This window comes from Prionailurus viverrinus, chromosome B2, assembly GCF_022837055.1.
Source record: "Prionailurus viverrinus isolate Anna chromosome B2, UM_Priviv_1.0, whole genome shotgun sequence".
NCBI lineage: Eukaryota > Metazoa > Chordata > Mammalia > Carnivora > Felidae > Prionailurus > Prionailurus viverrinus.
This window is the reverse complement of record NC_062565.1, coordinates 35967132-35985160: the sequence shown is the minus strand read 5'-3', so window position 1 is coordinate 35985160 and position 18029 is coordinate 35967132. Positions and strand designations below refer to the sequence as shown.

General features: G+C 42.9%; 1 protein-coding gene and 1 pseudogene across 3 annotated transcripts in view; one reads left to right on the top strand and one right to left on the bottom strand.

The window, feature by feature from the left end:
• Positions 1-18029, bottom strand: part of CMTR1 (cap methyltransferase 1) — a 50476-nt gene that overhangs the window by 28923 nt on the left and 3524 nt on the right. For all 3 annotated transcript variants that reach the window (XM_047859107.1, XM_047859105.1, XM_047859106.1), the window contains exons 3-8: positions 9924-10075; positions 8204-8362; positions 4738-4830; positions 3258-3329; positions 2066-2160; positions 1880-1952 (exon numbers count right to left, since the gene is read on the bottom strand). In XM_047859107.1, the coding sequence (XP_047715063.1) occupies positions 1880-1952; positions 2066-2160; positions 3258-3329; positions 4738-4830; positions 8204-8362; positions 9924-10075 (644 nt within the window). The remainder of the gene's footprint in view (positions 1-1879; positions 1953-2065; positions 2161-3257; positions 3330-4737; positions 4831-8203; positions 8363-9923; positions 10076-18029) is intronic.
• The window catches only part of LOC125165540 (cytochrome c oxidase subunit 6A1, mitochondrial-like), a 32484-nt pseudogene continuing 26405 nt past the window's right edge, over positions 11951-18029 (top strand).

Genomic DNA, 18029 nt, shown 5'->3' with positions numbered 1-18029 from the left:
GGGCTGGAGAGAAATCCCTTTTTATAGCAGAGTGTAGAGAAACATCTCAGAAAGGGCAATTCTCCGTGGCCACTAACAATCAATTCAGGTCAAGAAGCTGCCTGAAGCGTTACAAACACAGTTGCCTTTTCCTATGTAACTAACATCTCCACCCTTGACCTGAATGGTACAACCCTGGCGCCTACTTCATTTTCCTGACAGCAAAAGACAATAACCAGATACCAGCTGCTGGAGGCGTTTACATTCAAAAGCCCAAAATGATGCTGTGACTTCCCATCAGCTTGACAGAGCTGCTCTGCCAGGCAGGGGTTTAAAGGAAATCATTTGGAACTCAGAAAATTAAACCAACATTATATCAACCTAATTTTCTCAAGATGCTAATTCCAAGAGCCCTTTTGTGCTGCCTGCTGGTCCTGGCAAACAGGGAGGGAGACCTGGGAGAGAGAAATGACTACAGGCTGGAGGGGTCTACATGCCAGTTTTGCCAGCACTGAGGGAAGCAGTAAGGGAGGTGGAGCTGAAACACTAAAAAACTTGGAAGATAAGTTCCTTTAGCGGGTGGATAATCATGGGGCCTACTGGAAGGACAGAGTGTGAAGCAGAAACAGGTTTGGGAACAGCTGGCTGCTGACCCTTCACTGTCAAAGAGAACTAACTTTCTAGGACCAGGCAAAAATGCTTTGAAACCCTAAAGGGAATGCCAGAATGAAATTTCCTTTTTTCTTTCTCTATAATTATTGTGCGTCTGGGTTCAGATAAATGAGATGTAGCAGAGTAGAAAATCATTCTGCTCTACCACTTCTTGAGAAGGGCCAAAATCTAATAATTATATGATCCCACGCAAAGCTGGTTCAGAAAGGCAGAAAGGGAAAGTGGCCACATCTGAAATCACAGATCTTAGATCTGGAACAAATCTTAAGGGCCTTTGGTCCAACCCTCTGGCAGGTTAGTAGGACTAATTCCAGAGATGAGGCAGACGAGCCCCAAAGAAGGGATGAACTTAAGTGACACTAGTTGCAATGGACGTTCTGTACTTCCTGCCCCCCCGCGACCCCTCACTGAAAAACACAGCCTAGATTTTCAGACGTGATACTGATTTTAAATAGACCAGTGAAAGGACCCAGATGCCCACATTTCATTCAACACTCACATCACATTTGCCAGAGCACTCCCTTCTCACACCAGCAACAGCACTCAAGTCAGACGATATCACAAATTTGAATTTGGAAAATAAGCTCACTGTAAGGACTACATACTCACCCTTACCACTCCACCTCATCCATGGTAGGAAGGCAGCAGTCTAAAGCTCCCTGGCAGCAGCTGCCCTCCACACACCAATGAGCTCAGAAAGGCTTTACAAGCATCTCAACCCTGCACCCTTACCAGTTCTCAAATCCACCAGAACATCCGGAACCTAAGTGCCAGGGGGGAAGGGATCACATCTATCTCATTTAAAATTATATTCCTGGTACCTGGCACATAGTAGGATAAATACGTGTTTACCGGATGCAGGAGGAGGGCCCACGCCCTATCTCATAGCCTCACCTCCCTGCTCCCTAGGCCTGTAGGTAGCACAACTGCCAATTTGGCCCAGAGATGTCCCTTTGCCACTGCTACAAGCCCTGCCCTCCTCCACTTGGGGTGGGCAGGAGGATCTGCAGAGTTGGGGGCTGGAACTCTGGGCCTCAAGCCCTAGACACAACTGCCTTGTGGAGCATCCCTGGGACCAGAGGAAGCACTGAGGGACCTAATTTGAGGAGCTCCAAGCAAAATCTATCTCTACCACATAGCAGGAATACTCTCCTAGCATTGCACGAATGGCAATTTCTGGGCCGCTGAAGCTTAAGCTATAAATTCACACACAGAATCTTGTTCTCACCCCACAAGAGTCCCGCGGATTTGTAAACATGCGATCAAACACAAAATCCATGTTAGCCATCTTCATTGCCGCCCTGCAACAAAGACAGAAAAGTGCAACTCAGTACACCAGATGTATGGAAAGCTGAGGCTCAGATGAAATGTGCAACAGTACATATCAGGGCAGGGGAGGGGAACGTCCGCAAACCTGTTTAGGAAGAAGACTCCACGGATCATTTCGTAGGGATTAGCCCGGGTCCGAGCTCGCCGCATCTCCTCCCCATCCAGGACATCAAACACACTCTGCCCGGAGACAATCAGAACCTCGAGGTGAGCATCACCCTCCAGGATGGGACAGGGGACTCAAGTGCTAGAGGAGCCCAACTCAGCCCTCTGAGGAGGTAGAATACTGCTGCATCTCAGCTCTAAAATGACCGGTTGTGTGACCCCAGACAAGTTGCTCAATCACTCTGACCCTCAACTATCTCACCTATTAAGTGGAAAAGAGAAAATGTAAGCATGTCCCTGCATGGTAAGTGGTTAATAAATGGCACCTGTGGCTATGCAGAAAGCCACCTGTTGGCATCACAAATCCTTAGAGCAAATCTGTTTCTCCACTCCAACAGCAACTTTCCAGGGACCAGAATTCTGATGTTGAGCTCACTCAGAGAGGGCAAACAAACCAAGACCAGTGTTTTCTGATGGCACCTAATGCACGATGGAGACCCCTTCTTCCTTCTCCCAATTTTTTCCCTGGGGAACAAAAAGCCTCATTTCACCTGAGTTCCAGTCACCTTAAGGATATTCCCAACCCTCTGCCGGCAAAAAACATAAGTTCAGTGAGGCTGGTCTGAGGTATTACTTCTTCTCCAACCCATTTCTTCCTCAGAGGTTCCCTGGCTCATTCTGCCCCAGGCAATGTACTTCCTGACACAAAATCACTCCCAAAGTATCAAGGAGAGACTAACATTCACCCAGCGTGTCATGAGCTTCACATGGATTATTTCATTTAATTCTCATAACAATCCTGGAAAGTATTCTCTCCCCATTTTATAGATGAGGAAACTCAAACTCAGAGCAGCTAAAGCAACTGGCCCAAGGTCACACAACAAAAAAAACCCTGAAAAACAAGGATTTGAATTCAGGTCTGATGGTAAAGAACGGACCCACTGAGTTGTTAAGTGAATCCTTTCCTGGCTACTGACCACAGGGACAGCCCACTACTGCAGGGAACCAGGAAAAAGGATACTATCTCAGAGAAATGTAGCAAGACACACATCTGATCTCCAGGAAAAACCTCAGCTAAACTTCGGCCCCACAACCAATTCAAAAGAACTGGAAGAGCCCAGAACATCCCCTCACAAAAGGTTTTCAATCCCAGCTCTAGCCACAGGCCTTACCTTACACTGCAACACACTGTGAAGCAGCTCTTCCCCACAAAACTCTGTCTCATCTTCAATAATCATCTTTCTCTACAGAAAGGAGAAAACAATCAATAACGACCACGTGTGACTGCATTTAGGGGAATGAATGGAGAAACGAGGGTTCCAAGTGAGTAGAGCAAGAAGGGGCTTGAGTGCCTGCCAAGGAACATCAATCCCTGGGGGGAGGGAAAGAGAAAACCTTAAATCCCTCTGGCTACACTCCAGATGGCTGTGAGATGAAGCAGCCCCCTGGGTGCTCTGACTAGAGCACCATATGGATATAAGACTCATGAACGCTGAGGCTGAGAAAAGCAAACAGGAAGGAAACGTTCAAGCTGTCTGCCCCCAGAGCATGGAGGCAGACGGATGGGGACCGCCCTAAATGACAGAAGCCTGTTCTTCCTTCAACCAGGAAGCCTCCTGATGGATGATGGGTACAAAGGTAGGACACCAGGCACCAGGTAGGAGCTGGTAGCATCAGAGAAGACAAGGGTTCAAGAGACCTTCACGTGGGTGTCAAATCCAACCTCAGGTCTGAGTGAGGCTACCTCTAAACCAACGATGCTCAGGCTTGGGTGTTCTCAGGTTTTACACACTTCAAAATCACTGAGGACCCCAAAGAGCTTTTGTTTATGTGGGGGATATATACGTATCAACATTATTAGAAATTAAAACTGAGAAAATGTTAAAATATCATTCAGTGTAAAAAAGCAATACATTGTGTTAACATAACATATTTATGAAAAGTAACTATATTTCCCCAAAAAACTTTTAATGAGTGGCACTATTTTCCATTTTTACAAATCTCTTAATATCTGGCTAGATTCTCCTCTCTACATTTACATTCAATTGGTTGTGGTGCAGCCTCTGGAAGACTCCCCTGGACACTTATGACAGAATGAGTGAAAAGACAAATAACCTTCCAGTACCATTACGAAAATAACCGTGACCCTGCAGAGCCCCTGAAAGGGTCTTGGAGATCCCCAGGGGGCCCTACACTTTGAGAACTGTTCTCCAGACCATACTGATTTGGTGGCTATCTACTTTATTCTTACAATTTTCCAGAAGGAGATTAAACAAATTCCCTCTGTAACAACTCCCTCATTATTTTCTGAGGACAGGGACGGTGTCTTTTCATCTACCTGGAACAGTGCCCAGCAGTGACCAGAATATACACAAATGTATAATCAGCTACTCGAAAAAGCATCCATGAGGAAGACAGAAGTTATGCATTTTGTGCTGCCTTGCAAGTTAAATGACTAGGAGAAAAAAACCCCGTCACATCTCCTAGGGGAATATCTGTAAAGCCCTTGACACACCATCTTGACACAGCTTTACTCTTGCCAGAATGGCAGATTTACATTTTTCTTAAACTATGAGTATACATACTAGACTCAAGGAGAAAAGTCAGGAGATAAGTGCCAATAATTCAGGGTGTATTTTCCTGAAATCCTACCTTTCCCACAACCATCCAATCACTCATTTCCTGAGTGTCAGGAATTTCAGTGGTACATTCTGGAAACCATGACACCTGCTCACAGGCACTGGGCTACAAACAAAAAAGAGGCAAGTAAGTCAAGTAAAACAACCCCTTAGGGCTATGCCCCAACTCATTAGGGTTTCCCCAAAACAATCAAAAGGGACTCAGACAGTCCAGGAAGGGTCCCTCCAGAAAGCTGAGACCAAATGCAGTGGTCAGACATGAGAACTGAGAGCCCTGATGCTAAAGTTTAACTTCTGAAGGCCAGCAACAATTCTAGTTTGAATCTCTAGAAACTTCCCAAAACTTCAAAGTTTCTTTTATTTGTTCCAATGTTATCTCAAAAATACATACTATGGGCTAAGTACTCAGAATGTAGTTAAAAAGACATGGTCCTTGACCCAAGGGGCCTACAATCAGAGCAGTAGGGACACAGGGAAGTACACATAGGATATAAGTCTATGAAAAGGTAATTATACCAGGAAGACCCAATGGCAATGTGTCTCACCTCCTGATGCCTTTCAAAGTGTTATGAACAAATAAGATTCTTCACCTATTCATTCCAAAGCCGAAACTGGCACCTCAATGGTGTATTCTCTTAATTTTTCAATTACATTATACATTAGAAATATCTTCAGGGGCGCCTGGGTGGCGCAGTCGGTTAAGCGTCCGACTTCAGCCAGGTCACGATCTCGCGGTCCGTGAGTTCGAGCCCCGCGTCGGGCTCTGGGCTGATGGCTCAGAGCCTGGAGCCTGTTTCCGATTCTGTGTCTCCCTCTCTCTCTGCCCCTCCCCCGTTCATGCTCTGTCTCTCTCTGTCCCAAAAATAAATAAACGTTGAAAAAAAAAAAAAAGAAATATCTTCAGTCCTGTTTTTGGTTTTTTTTTTTTAAGATTTTATTTATTTTTAAGTAATCTCTACACCCCACATCGGGCTTGAACTCACAACCCAAGATCAAGAGTCGCGTGCTCTGCTGACTGAGCCAGCCAGGCACCCCTCTGCAGTCCTTTTAAAAACTACTGATAGCGGGGCGTCTGGGTGGCGCAGTCGGTTAAGCGTCCGACTTCAGCCAGGTCACGATCTCGCGGTCCGTGAGTTCGAGCCCCACGTCGGGCTCTGGGCTGATGGCTCGGAGCCTGGAGCCTGTTTCCGATTCTGTGTCTCCCTCTCTCTCTGCCTCTCCCCCGTTCATGCTCTGTCTCTCTCTGTCCCAAAATAAATAAAAAACGACGTTGAAAAAAAATTAAAAACAAAAACAAAAAAAAACTACTGATAGCTAGGCCCCACCCTCAGAGTATATAATTCTATCAGTCTGAGGCAGAATCTGGTTCTAAGTACATTTTTTAGCTGTCCCCAAATGATTCTAATGTCCAACCAGGACTACATTCACTGGATTATAAAACCTAAACAGGTGGCTAACCTGCGTGGCAACACTACACATTGCCTCCCAAGCAAGTGTGGAGAAGAGACTCACCACTGCAAACTGAAGCAATGTGATTAAAGGCAATATTCCATGCTCTGAAAAGCATAAAATGGTAACGCAATGCAAGGTCATGAGAGCAAGCCAACCATCAACTAGAGAGAGAAAGTTTCAAAGAAAAGTTACTGAAGCCTTTTGTCAATGAATCTGGCAGTGAATCATGGCTTCCCCCCCTCCCCCCACCCCAGTCAAATCCATTTGTAAATGGTTATACATTATAAACTCTAGGGGGAAGAAAACTCACATACACTTGGCATGTCCTTTTGGAGAAAATAAGCAGATTCAATCTCCCCACACAAGTGTGAACGTGAAGGGCAAAAATGGACCACAAAGAGGACTTTGTCCGAAGGGTCAAACCTTGCATTCCACATTCCTGGGCTGCAGCAGGCACCAAGCACTTTCTCTGCAGCGACTCCAGGATTGGACAGTCACCCCAAGGTAACCCAGATTCATCTACCTTAAAGAAGTGGACACCAATAGGCCAAACTCTTAAACAATAGGGCATCTCTTTTAAGAGAAAAACTGAATCACAGTAAGTGATAATTAGGACAGCCTTGCCTCAGAAAGGAATTTCAATAGCCTGTGTCCATTAAAAACAGAGATCTTACAGGCAAATTTGAGATCCTGAGTTAAGTTAGTTCTAATTCTGCCCCACTAAGAGAATCAAATCAAGACTCTTTACTGGTTTTCATACAAATGAAGACATGGAAAGCACCAAGTATTTCTGAGGTAAAAACCTCTATCTAGCACCCAATTACAAATATTAACCCTATTCTGCACTGTCTCATCTGGTATTCTGCTGGTCTCGTCTCCTCACAACTACAAGGCAACACAGCAGGACCACCTCCAGAAGCCATTAGCTCCTGACTTGTCAGCATCTTATTCTGAAGCCTTATTAGGCTTTTATCATGTGCAATTCACGAGAGTTCTTTCCTGAACTGGAATATCAGGGAGACAAAATATCAATTCTCCAGAGTTCAGAGCCACATGTGAAGCTCAACTACAGCAACTATGTAGAAGACTAGACATTTGTGTTCTATTTTCTCTAGTTTCAACTCCGTAATGGTAATATTTCATCATTATTTTTAGTTGCTTTTATCACATCTACTTCAAATCCTCTGTGAAATAAGATAGGACATAAATAAATGAATAAAAATAAAATCTCAACATCATCTGTGCCATGAAAAAGGACAGGAGTCTCTTTTGGTAGTTGGGGTTAGAACAACTGGTACCCAACCAGATAAGCAGACCAAACGGTAACTTATGGAGTATAAACAAACACCTACATAGGTAGAGATGGGGTGTCATAAACCCATAGAGGTGCAAGACCTTAGAGGGCATCTAATCCAGTCACTCACACAATGGGTAAACGGGTCCTCATTCAGTGCCTCTGAATCCTTTCAGCAGAGAGAGGGACCTCACTATCTCATGAGGTACCTTAACCACTAGTGGAAAGGTATACCTATTTATTAAAGTTCTTTGTGGAAGCGCATGGGTGGCTCAAGTCGATTAAGCATCTGACTTCGGCTCAGGTCATGATCTCATAGCTTGTGAGTTCAAGCCCCGAGTAGGGCTCTGTGCTGACAGCTCAAAGCCTGGAACTTGCTTTGGATTCTGTGTCTCCCTCTCTCTCTGCCCCTCCCCACTCATTGTCTCTGTCTCCGTCTCCGTCTCTCTCTCAAAAAATAAACGTTAAAAAAAATTTTTTTAAGCTCTTTGTGAAGTCAAACTCTGTCTTCCAGCTTCTTCTACCCACCGGTAGAAAACAAACCCACATCCTATCGTATCTCCCTCAGTATATCTCTTCTGTTTCCATTATGGACATCCCCAGTACAAGTCCACGTAAAAAAAAACCAGTTCCAATCCCCACTGCCTCTGGAGACTTCTAATTTGTTAATATGGCTACTTCAAGCCACGTATACAAATTGGCTTTCCTGTCTCCTCCTCCCCTCACCAGTTACCTCTGGCTCATCTCGCCAGTCCACATTCAGCTCTTGATCAAAACCCTGCAGGGTCAGACCCAGGCCTCTTCGACCTTTTTGATTAGAGGCCTCAACGATGTCCTTCCGACCCTGGCTGTATTTACCCAATCCTTCACCTTCCCTGAAGCCCATCTTGGCCTGAAAAAGAAATAAGATAGAGCATTTATATAAATAAACAGATAATAAGGGAGCACTTATATAAACGGACATTTACTTAGCCCCTATCATGTGTCAGACATTGTGCTAAGCTCTGAAAAAACATCAATGAGTAAGACCTGAAGTTTTCCTTTAGGAAAGGCCTAATGAAGAAAATAAGCATAAAAAGTAACTGCAGTTTAACTGTGGGTCCAGTGGCTGTCTATTCTGGAGGTGAAAGTCTAGGGCAACCAGAAGTTGGATAAATGAGAAGGAACCTCATAGCTGTAATTAAAAGCACCAAGAGCACTTAACAAATCTCACTGGACATTTGCACAACTACCCTTCCAGCTAATTTGTCTGATTAACTGAAACGTAGCTCTAGAGTAGAGTTGATAAAGAGAACGTAATTTAAAATGGAAATGCTTCAAGCAGCAACTCTACCTTACTCTCAGCCACTCAAACAGCCTTACCAGGTAAAGACAATGAGGGCTTGCAGGAGCCCACTTAATCAAGATATTAACTGAAAAATCACTTCATGTAAAACTGAGGTATGGAAGGTACCATAAGATACTGGACAGGAATGTTTTTTAAATGTCACCATTGTCCATAAGCTCACGCTAAACCCCTGAGTCACTGGGCCTAGTTATATGCCCCAAAATCAGAAACCCAAATCCCAAACCCAAGCACCCTTATCTAATAAAAGAACTCCAGTCCTAAGAAAACATAGTTCCTCCTTGAGGGTCTATATTCCCTTTGGAAGGAGCATTACCAACTCAAGAACTGGACAGAATTCCTACAGTAGCCACAAATCTCTCCCCAAGTCAAAAAGGCTGACTGAGCTACAAACCTCCCCACTGTCCACTTCCCCAAAGTTTGTGGCCCCCCAGACTAGAATCCAGACTATGACTTCAGAAGTTGCAATTCTTACTCTTAAATGAATCCAAAAGAAAATGGAGGGGTTAACTATAATATTAATATTTCTAGTCAGAAAGCAAACTTGAATTTCCCTAACCTTTGTGCACTAACGTTTGATAAGGAAAGCAAGCAGGTCTTCCTGGTCGCTTTCCTTCTTCTGATATATCAATGGAGTATAGAAATTGGGAAGGAGAACCGGACCTTCTTTTCGAAATAATATAAAAGACTGTTCTGCTCCCACTTATTTTAGGCATCTGAGAGTGAGCAGGATTTTAGTCATTTCTCTTGAGATTACTCACTAGAGCAAAAATTCACAGCATGAAGCCTCTTTACCCATCCACACACATCTATGTGTAGGGAAGTATGTTCACATGTACTTACAATAAGCTTTCATTACTAGGGAGACCAAAGAGTGATCCAGCTCTGGACAGGACAGAAGAAGCAGGCTTGTGCAGCCACTTACCATGGATGATTCAAATGTGACAGTTCTATTAAGAAGGGGGCCACACTCTCTCTACTAAATTTCAGTGGCTGAAAAGCAGAGGAAAAACTCATGCCTAGCTTTTCTTCTTTTCATACCAATACAATTTCCCTTCTCTTACTCTGCTGGTGGAGCTTTAGAAACCCAACCCGAGCACTGACATACCATAAGCTTCTGGGAGACACTATTATACATGGAATAGCGAGAAGAAGTTCCCTCCACAAGGGAGTCTGCTTTGAACGCATCGTCAAAAGAGTCAGAGCTGTGTTGCTTCCCCTCAGTCTCACTGTCAGACCCACTTAGGCTCGTGGTAGATGCTGGAAAAGAAGAAAAGAAACTGTTTAGGTGAGCTTATGGCACAAAGTATCCTCTAGAAGTCCAGGTTTCATTTATTCAACTAGTGTTCAGTTTACGCATCGCACACATAAAGTTCATTAAATGACCCAGGGTCAAACGTATTCTCTACCTCTTACTATGTTAACGTCAGCAAGTCACTCAAAGTTCCTAATAGTACTTGACACACGATGGGAGCTCAGAAATAACAGGTGTCCTTTCCCATCCTTTCAATTTCTCCCCCACAAAACTGAGATGATAATACCTACCTCATGGGGTTGTATGAAAGTTAAATGAAACCAGTGTTTGGAAGTACACTGTCAAATATAAAATGTATTTATTGAAATTTGTTTATTATTTGAACATCAACTTCCAAACACTGATACCGAGCTCCATTTTCAACAATTTTATCATGGGACTAACAGTTTCTGATTGCTTAATCTCCTGGTTTCCTTTGTTTTCACAGTCCTTCAAACATATAGGTAAGAGAGCAGATCTACCACACTGCCCCAGAGAAGAGGTAGAAGAAGAGCAAGGGAAAAAAGAAGGGTGGGAAGAAGGAAAAAGAGCAGGAAGGGGGAAAAGAAAGGAAGGACAGGGAAGAGGAAAGGTGCTTATGCAGCAGCATCAACTAAGGCAAACAGCAGAGGAGCTACACCTAAATGCTTCAGGAGGAAGCTGGTGGCCTAAATAAGCTAAACCATTATCTTCATGGTCAACCACCTCGTTACCAAAGGACTCCAAATAAGACCCACCTTAGCAGCTGCCAGAAGTGGTCGGTTACCTGTGTCCTGGCTCAAAGTGGGATGACTCACACTCTATTCACTATGTCTGTCTGGCTCTTACCCTCTCTTTTATAGATACATGAATGTCTTAAATTGAAAGCGATTTCAACCTGATGTAATTTTATTCAGGTAGTTTCTCAGACAAACCCAACCAAATTTGGAAATGGACCGTATCTCAAAAACTTATCAATTTCTGCATATTCCCATTGAAAATGGTATAAATTGCTAGCCACAAAGAATGCAAGACAGAAAATGAGGGTGGTGGTGTCTAATCTCATCCCAAGGCTTGAGGTGTTGTACAGTGCTCAACGGTATACACATTTCATTAATAAGTAACTGTACTTATTTAAGAATAAAATAAAAAAATTTTTTTCCAGCTTACATGTATTATGCTTTCAAACATGTACTAGTTGTTAGACTAGAAATGCTTGTTACTTAGACCTAAATATTAATAATACGAACTTTTAGGTATTTCTTTTGGTCTAGGAGCATGGTGAAAAAAGTTAAGGGAGCACTGAGGGTGCCAAGAATCAAAAAAAAAAAAACAAAAAAACACAACACTTGGGAGTGTCTGCTCTATGTACTGAAATGAACAGATCACCAGGACATACTGTCAAATGAGTAACAGAAGAGCTAGACCATATGCATGACACATGGCATCCTAAGTCTATACTAAAGAGAAAATAAGAATATATATTTATATTTCTTGTAATTGCACAAAGAGCTTTTGGAAGGAAAGATGTACAAAAAGACCAATAAAAGTGATTATCCACATATGCGGAGTTGAGGCATGGAGACAGAATGCCAAAATGATTACTTGGAACAAGTGAAAGACATGACATTTGATTTACATTTTAGATCACTGGAGTTTATACTTACTATCTTTTTATATTTTTGATTTATGAACCATGTGAATATATTACCTATTAAAATTTTAAATAAATGTGAAAAAGAAAGTGACTGACACAATTCTCTTAAGGAAGAAAGGAAGTCCCGGAGAAGAGATGCGGAGTCAAAGCCTGGCTGCTTGTTAAGGAAAGGCACTCGGGTAAAACAATTCTTCAAAAACCCAAGATGGTCACTATTCAGGTATTCGTAACTTGCAATGACGTCATAATTCTAAAGCCTATCTGCATTGATCCGCCCACTTCCCCGTGAGAACACAAACTCACTAAGGGTGAACATTTGAGAAGAGCCAAGCCTTCCTCCTGCACCCCAGGCCTGATTCTCCCTCCCACCGTGCCCCAGCAGCAGCAGCAGCAGCACTATCAGCCCAGCCCTCATCACAAATACTAGGACAGGGTCACTCCCAGAGAGCAAGAACTGTGTCACACTCCACATCCCATCTCCAACACCTGGACTGAATCTTTCCATTTAACAAAAATTAAGTACTCACTGCAGTGAATTTAAAGAAAAATTTTAAGCCTTGATTTATGGTCTTAATGTATTAACTACGAATACATTTGTCTATAGAATGAGACATGTACAAAGTAATCTAGAAATTGCAACATAAATTTTCCCTTCAATAGTTTCATATAGAGGAGAAAACTTGAAAATAGTAATACCCACGGGACAAAATGTACAGTATTGCCAAGAATGGCTTCATGTCTCACTTAGGTACATTTAACTTTGTTTTACTGTTAAAACTCTAACAAAGATGGTTTTTAAAAAAGCTGCTTTATGACCTAATGCCATAAAAATTGTTTAAATTAAGTCTTTAAACTTTTTTTTTTAAAAAGGTTAAGTAAGAACAAAAAGTTTAAGCATGAGTGTGAAATGCCTATACCTTCACAGAGAATTGGGCCTTCCTTGGACTATTACTTAACAAAGCCCATTCCCCCACCACTCCCACCAGTAGGCTGAAATAGGACATGTGTCAGATCTGTCAGAAAACAAAACACTGGTATTGTTTAATTGATCAGACAACCACTCTGGTTCAGAACCTGTTCTATAAAAGGTCCATGCTATATATAATGGGGCACTCCCCTAAAGTAATAACTCTACCCTCAGAGTTTAAAAATCAGATAGCTAAGGTCCTGGTTGAAAATGGTGGCAGCAGCTGGGTACGGGTCTCTAGGCCACTGGGTTGGTCCAGGGCACAACTGGGGTGGTCCATGTCAGATGGCACACATGGCAAGGAGGGCTCAGCCTGCACGTGTAAGGCCCTCACCCACTCTGTAGGGCTCCCCAGTGTGGAAGTGAGCATGCTGAACATCTTCCTGAAGTCGTATCATGGAGAGCACGAGAGATGGGGAGTTCATCACCTACCCCCATTTCCACATCAGGTCCAAGCCCTTTCCGTGGGGAGATGGTAATCATACTCTATTCCATAACTCTCACATGAATTCACTTCCCACTAGCTATGAGGATGAATAAAGAGAACCTGGACCACTGCCCCGTGGGGACCACAGCACTGGCTTAGACCATGACTCAGCACAAGGACCAGAAAAGTATATAGGACCTTAAGCCCACCTTCCTTACTTGTATCAGATGATGGCTGGTACACTGATCTTGAGTCCCTTTGCTTATGGCAGGAGATGGCTTAAATGAATAACTTAGATTGGCCCATGAAAAAAAAAATTTAGTAATAATAAATAAAAATCAGATAACTAAATATGCATTTCTTTTCTTTCAAGGATACAGCATTTTGCAACATAAAGAAAAGTCCTATGAACATGTTTGAAAAAAACAGAATAAACTTAAAACCAACATTCTGGTTCCTAAGCAGTTAGCAAGGAGAAATTTTGGTTGAGAACGTCCTATATAAGAGGTTATCAAATCTACCCTTTCCTCTTAAGGTTTCTCCAATTCTCTCAAAAAGGAACTGACTTGCTTACACAGACCAATGCAGCACATGTCACAGAGTGCCAGAGAATGCCACTCAGAAGGAAAGACCCAGAACAATGAGTAACCATGGAAACTGTGAGGTGAGGTTATATTTATTTTCTGTTTTGCACTTGTCTACATTTTCTGTGTGAGAAATAAGAATATATTCATTAGAGGGCGCCTGAGTGGCTCAGTTGTTAAGCATCTGACTTCGGCTCAGGTCATGATCTCACAGTTCGTGAGTTCGAGTCCCACATCGGGTGAGCATGAGCCCTGCTTGAGGTGAACACGAGCCCTGCTTTGGGTAAAAAAAAAAAAAAAAAAAAGAGGAAGTCCTGCCTCTCTCTCTCTCCTCCTCTCGTGGGATATTTTCTCTCTCTCTCCCCACCAAGCCCCGCCTCTACCCCTCCCTCACTGGCACACACATACTCTCTCAAAAAAAAAAAAAAAAAAAAAGAATACATTTGAGTTTAAAAAAATAAATAAATAAAGCTATAAAGAAATAAAGTACCATTCCACACCTTGAGAAAAACCCAGTTTCTTTTTAGACCAATCTTCAGAGGGCAGCAAGATCTAAAGAGGAAGACCTCTCGAGTGGCTCAAGACTAACCCTGGGTTTCTCACCTATTCTCTCACATAAAGGAAACAGATACACTCTATAGCACAGTGTCCACATACTAAAGAATTGTGCTTCCAAAGGTGAAATTCTCTTTACTCAACTGTTTCCATGCCTTCAACCTGTACCAAATGATACAGAAAGAGGTGGTATGTGGGCAGGTCCCTAAGCACAGCCCTTAAGTTTCTTTCTGTGTAGCCCAGGGATTCAGAGTCCTGACTAACCAGAAGCTACAATGTTAAATCAGTTACTACTCCGTTCACCAGCTCTCTGGGGATTCATAGGCCTACCTACGACAAGTTAGGAAAACCTGGTATCCTCACCAAAGGAGAGTGTGCCCTTGGTCTAGCTCCAGTTAGAGTTGCAGGCTCTCAGGTTTGCTTGAGGACCCATCTGTGGTCACTCATCAATGGTATGAATATCATTCCTGGGCATGCAGGGCACACACCACCCTCAAATCTCAAAGAGAAATCTTTTGTCTTTTTTGTCTTCATAACATTCTTGGACCAAAATGACAGGGAGAACCAAATTTGAGGGGAAGGCTTATCAGGCAAATCAGTGGTGACTCTGGTGCAAACTACCAGCACCAGATTCTGGCACAAGTTACCTTTCCACTCCGTTCCTCTTCCTTAGGCGTTACCTAGCATGCAGCTGTCTACATGGTTCTGAGAGTCAGGTTAATGGGAGCTAAAATATCACCTTACTAGGCATTTGTGAGATCAAGAAGTGTCTTGGATAAGCCTTATTTCTTTTATTTCATGCAGTATTTGAAGCCAATTCTTAGCCTGCCATGATTTAAGACCAAGTTGCCTGGATTAATCCTGATGTCCACAGACTGCCACAGTCACTACCCATTTTACCCCTGGGCCTTTGGGGCCACTCTCTTCAGATGAAAAGGAGACAACTGTCATTGCTGCAGCAGTAACTAAAGAGGAGATTTAGCCTCCCAAGACTGATAAGAATTTAGCAAACACTGGGCAGACAATTTTGTAATGAAGATATAAATTAACAGGAGTAATAAGGTCAGTCTATTAAAATGATTAGTTTCATTAAGAACTTGCCAAAGCTGGGTGGCACTCCCATTTACCTCCCCAGGAGCTCCCCTTCTAAAACCTAGCAGAGAGCCCAAAACATTATTTAGAGTTTTCATTTAAGAATTCTTCTCTACCTGATAGAAATCATTACTCTTAAGTCATTTTAAAGAAGAAAAGTTCAAAATTTTTCACATAGCAATACAACAGTAGGGCAGAATTTTTTACATGGCAATAGAACAGTAGGGCAAACAAGCCAAGATTAAAAGTGAGAGTGACAACACATATAGAGAGGCAGTTCCAGCCACTAACGGCCAAGGTGAGCAGCACACAGATACAGAAGAATAAATTATGGATTTTAATAAATATCGCATCCTGCCTAACAACTGCTTTGGAATACACTCACTCCTGTTTAAAGACTCAATTTCTCCTTCATGCCAGACAAATGGTAACTCGTTAGAGCAATTTAAGCAGATACCGATAAAGGAAGTTTTTGATTAAGGTCATGAATCTGGGCTGACAGGAAAGCGATGGTGTTTCAGGGAAAATAGCCTATTTAGGGAAGAATTAAACCTGGTGGAGGGGAAGACGCTACTAGTGTGGTGCCAGCAAAAGGGCCTGGCAACATCCAAAGCAACACGCTGTGGGAGGGCCAGGAGCCCGCAATGGATACACACACAGCTAAAGAGAAAAGGAAACTGTCTTGGAGCCTAGACCACATTTTCCCTGAGAGAAACAACTAAAAAGAACAAAATGACCTCCACCTGCCTCTTCTTACTTCAAAAGGTTGTTACTTAATAGCAAATTTCCAAGTTTATTTAGGCTTAAAAATCCTTCAAAGTCCTCTTAAAATACTCAAAAGAGGGGCACCTGGGTGGCTCAGCTGGTTGAGCATCCATCTTCAGCTCAGGTCATGATCTCGCGGTTAGGGAGTTCGAGCCCCATGTCAGGCTCTGTGCTGACAGCTCAGAGCCTGGAGCCGGCTTTGGATTCTGTGTCTCAGTCTCTCTCTGCTCCTCCCCTGCTCACACTCTGTCTCTCTCCCTCTTTCAAAAATGAATAAACTTAACAAAACAAAACTCAAAAGAACACATGATGCCACAGTGGCCATTACAATAATATCCCTTTTTTCCTTTACTCTGGTCAAATGTCAATCTCTGACCAGGCAATGCAGTTACCTTGTCAATAAAGTAAAATAAACACACTGATTAAACTAAATAGATCTATTAATGAGTCACTGCACTGAAGTAGCAGACAAAACACAAATAAAGACAGAAAGCACAAGAAAGCACAGAAAGACAAAAACAGTAACTACTATATTTTGTTTTTCTATTTGTACTCCCTAAAGAGCATTTTTCAGTCATCTGTTCAACAGTATGTTCAGGTAGAAGTGGTTGAAGCAAAAGGAAACACATTTGCTTTAATGCAATGACCTCACTAGGAAAGCTGTATATAAACCTCAGCAAATGTAGTTTCTGGAAAGACAGTAAACTACCAGGGCACACCGTCCAGGGGACACCTAAGAAAAGCCAATACAGAACGGAAATGATATAAATGCTAAGTACTTAATGAAATGATCTTCTACAGAATGGAGGAGGATAGGCAAAATGAAAGAGGTGAAGCATTTTAAGCTTCTTGGAAAAGATGCTACTGGTACTTGTATCAATTCTATTCGGTGAATATTTATTAAGCACTTATTCCATGCGGGAGGTGGGGTGAGGGCAGCACAGAAAGCAATCTTGCTGATGAAGACACCAGACTCCAGCCCTCAGTTTTTGTGACGTGGAGCTGCCCCTTCTTAAAATAAGCTAAACCAGGGAAATCTCACAATGTTTCTTTGCCTCTGCCTCCCGCCTCTTTTCCTGAAAAATGAAAAGGACCAAATGGCCTACTGCCAGACACATACAAGGTACTGGCCACATCCAGACTTCCATTCTGTACACACAACAGCAATAGCCAATCCTAACTGAATCATATGGCGCTACTTCCAGAAAAGGTTAAAGCTATTTGGTGCAATTAAGGGGGATGCAGGGGGGAGTTGGGTAATCTCAATTCAGTCCATTTTAAAAGCTTGAAATTTAAGTCAGACTGGTTCCCTTATAAGATCCTTAACCATGTACCTTCCTCTACCTGGGCGTTGCCCTCTCCTTACCTCAAAGAGATGTCCCCCGAGAACCGCTTAGACCTAAATACTGCCAGCACCCGAGCACATCTGAGAAATGTGAAAAGCGTTTGAGAAATTGTGAAAGCACAGACGTGCTTTCCCTTCCTCTCTTGTAGGCCATCGCTCCCAATAACCCAGAGTTCTACCTAAGGAGACTCTACTTTCACCAAGCTGCTCAAATCCCAGGTGAAAAGCAAAACTCCCTTTCTTCAACAATCCCTCGAACCAATGCACCCAGTACGTTTTTGCCTTCCCACTTAGTAACCTCAATTACATACAGCCTTTCTCAGCTACCTGGAATGGAAGCTACTATGACAACTTTAAAGGCAAACGTATCTCCACACACAAGGTTATGAGTCTCTTAGTCAACCGGGACCACAGCTGCACCAAATGCTTCAGCTCTACTGCCAGTCAAGCTTCTCCTCTCGGAACCAGCTTCTCAGTACAACCGATGAGTAACTGTCCTTCAATTAGTCTACCACTTGTAAACTGTATTTCCTACCACTCTCAAAGGAT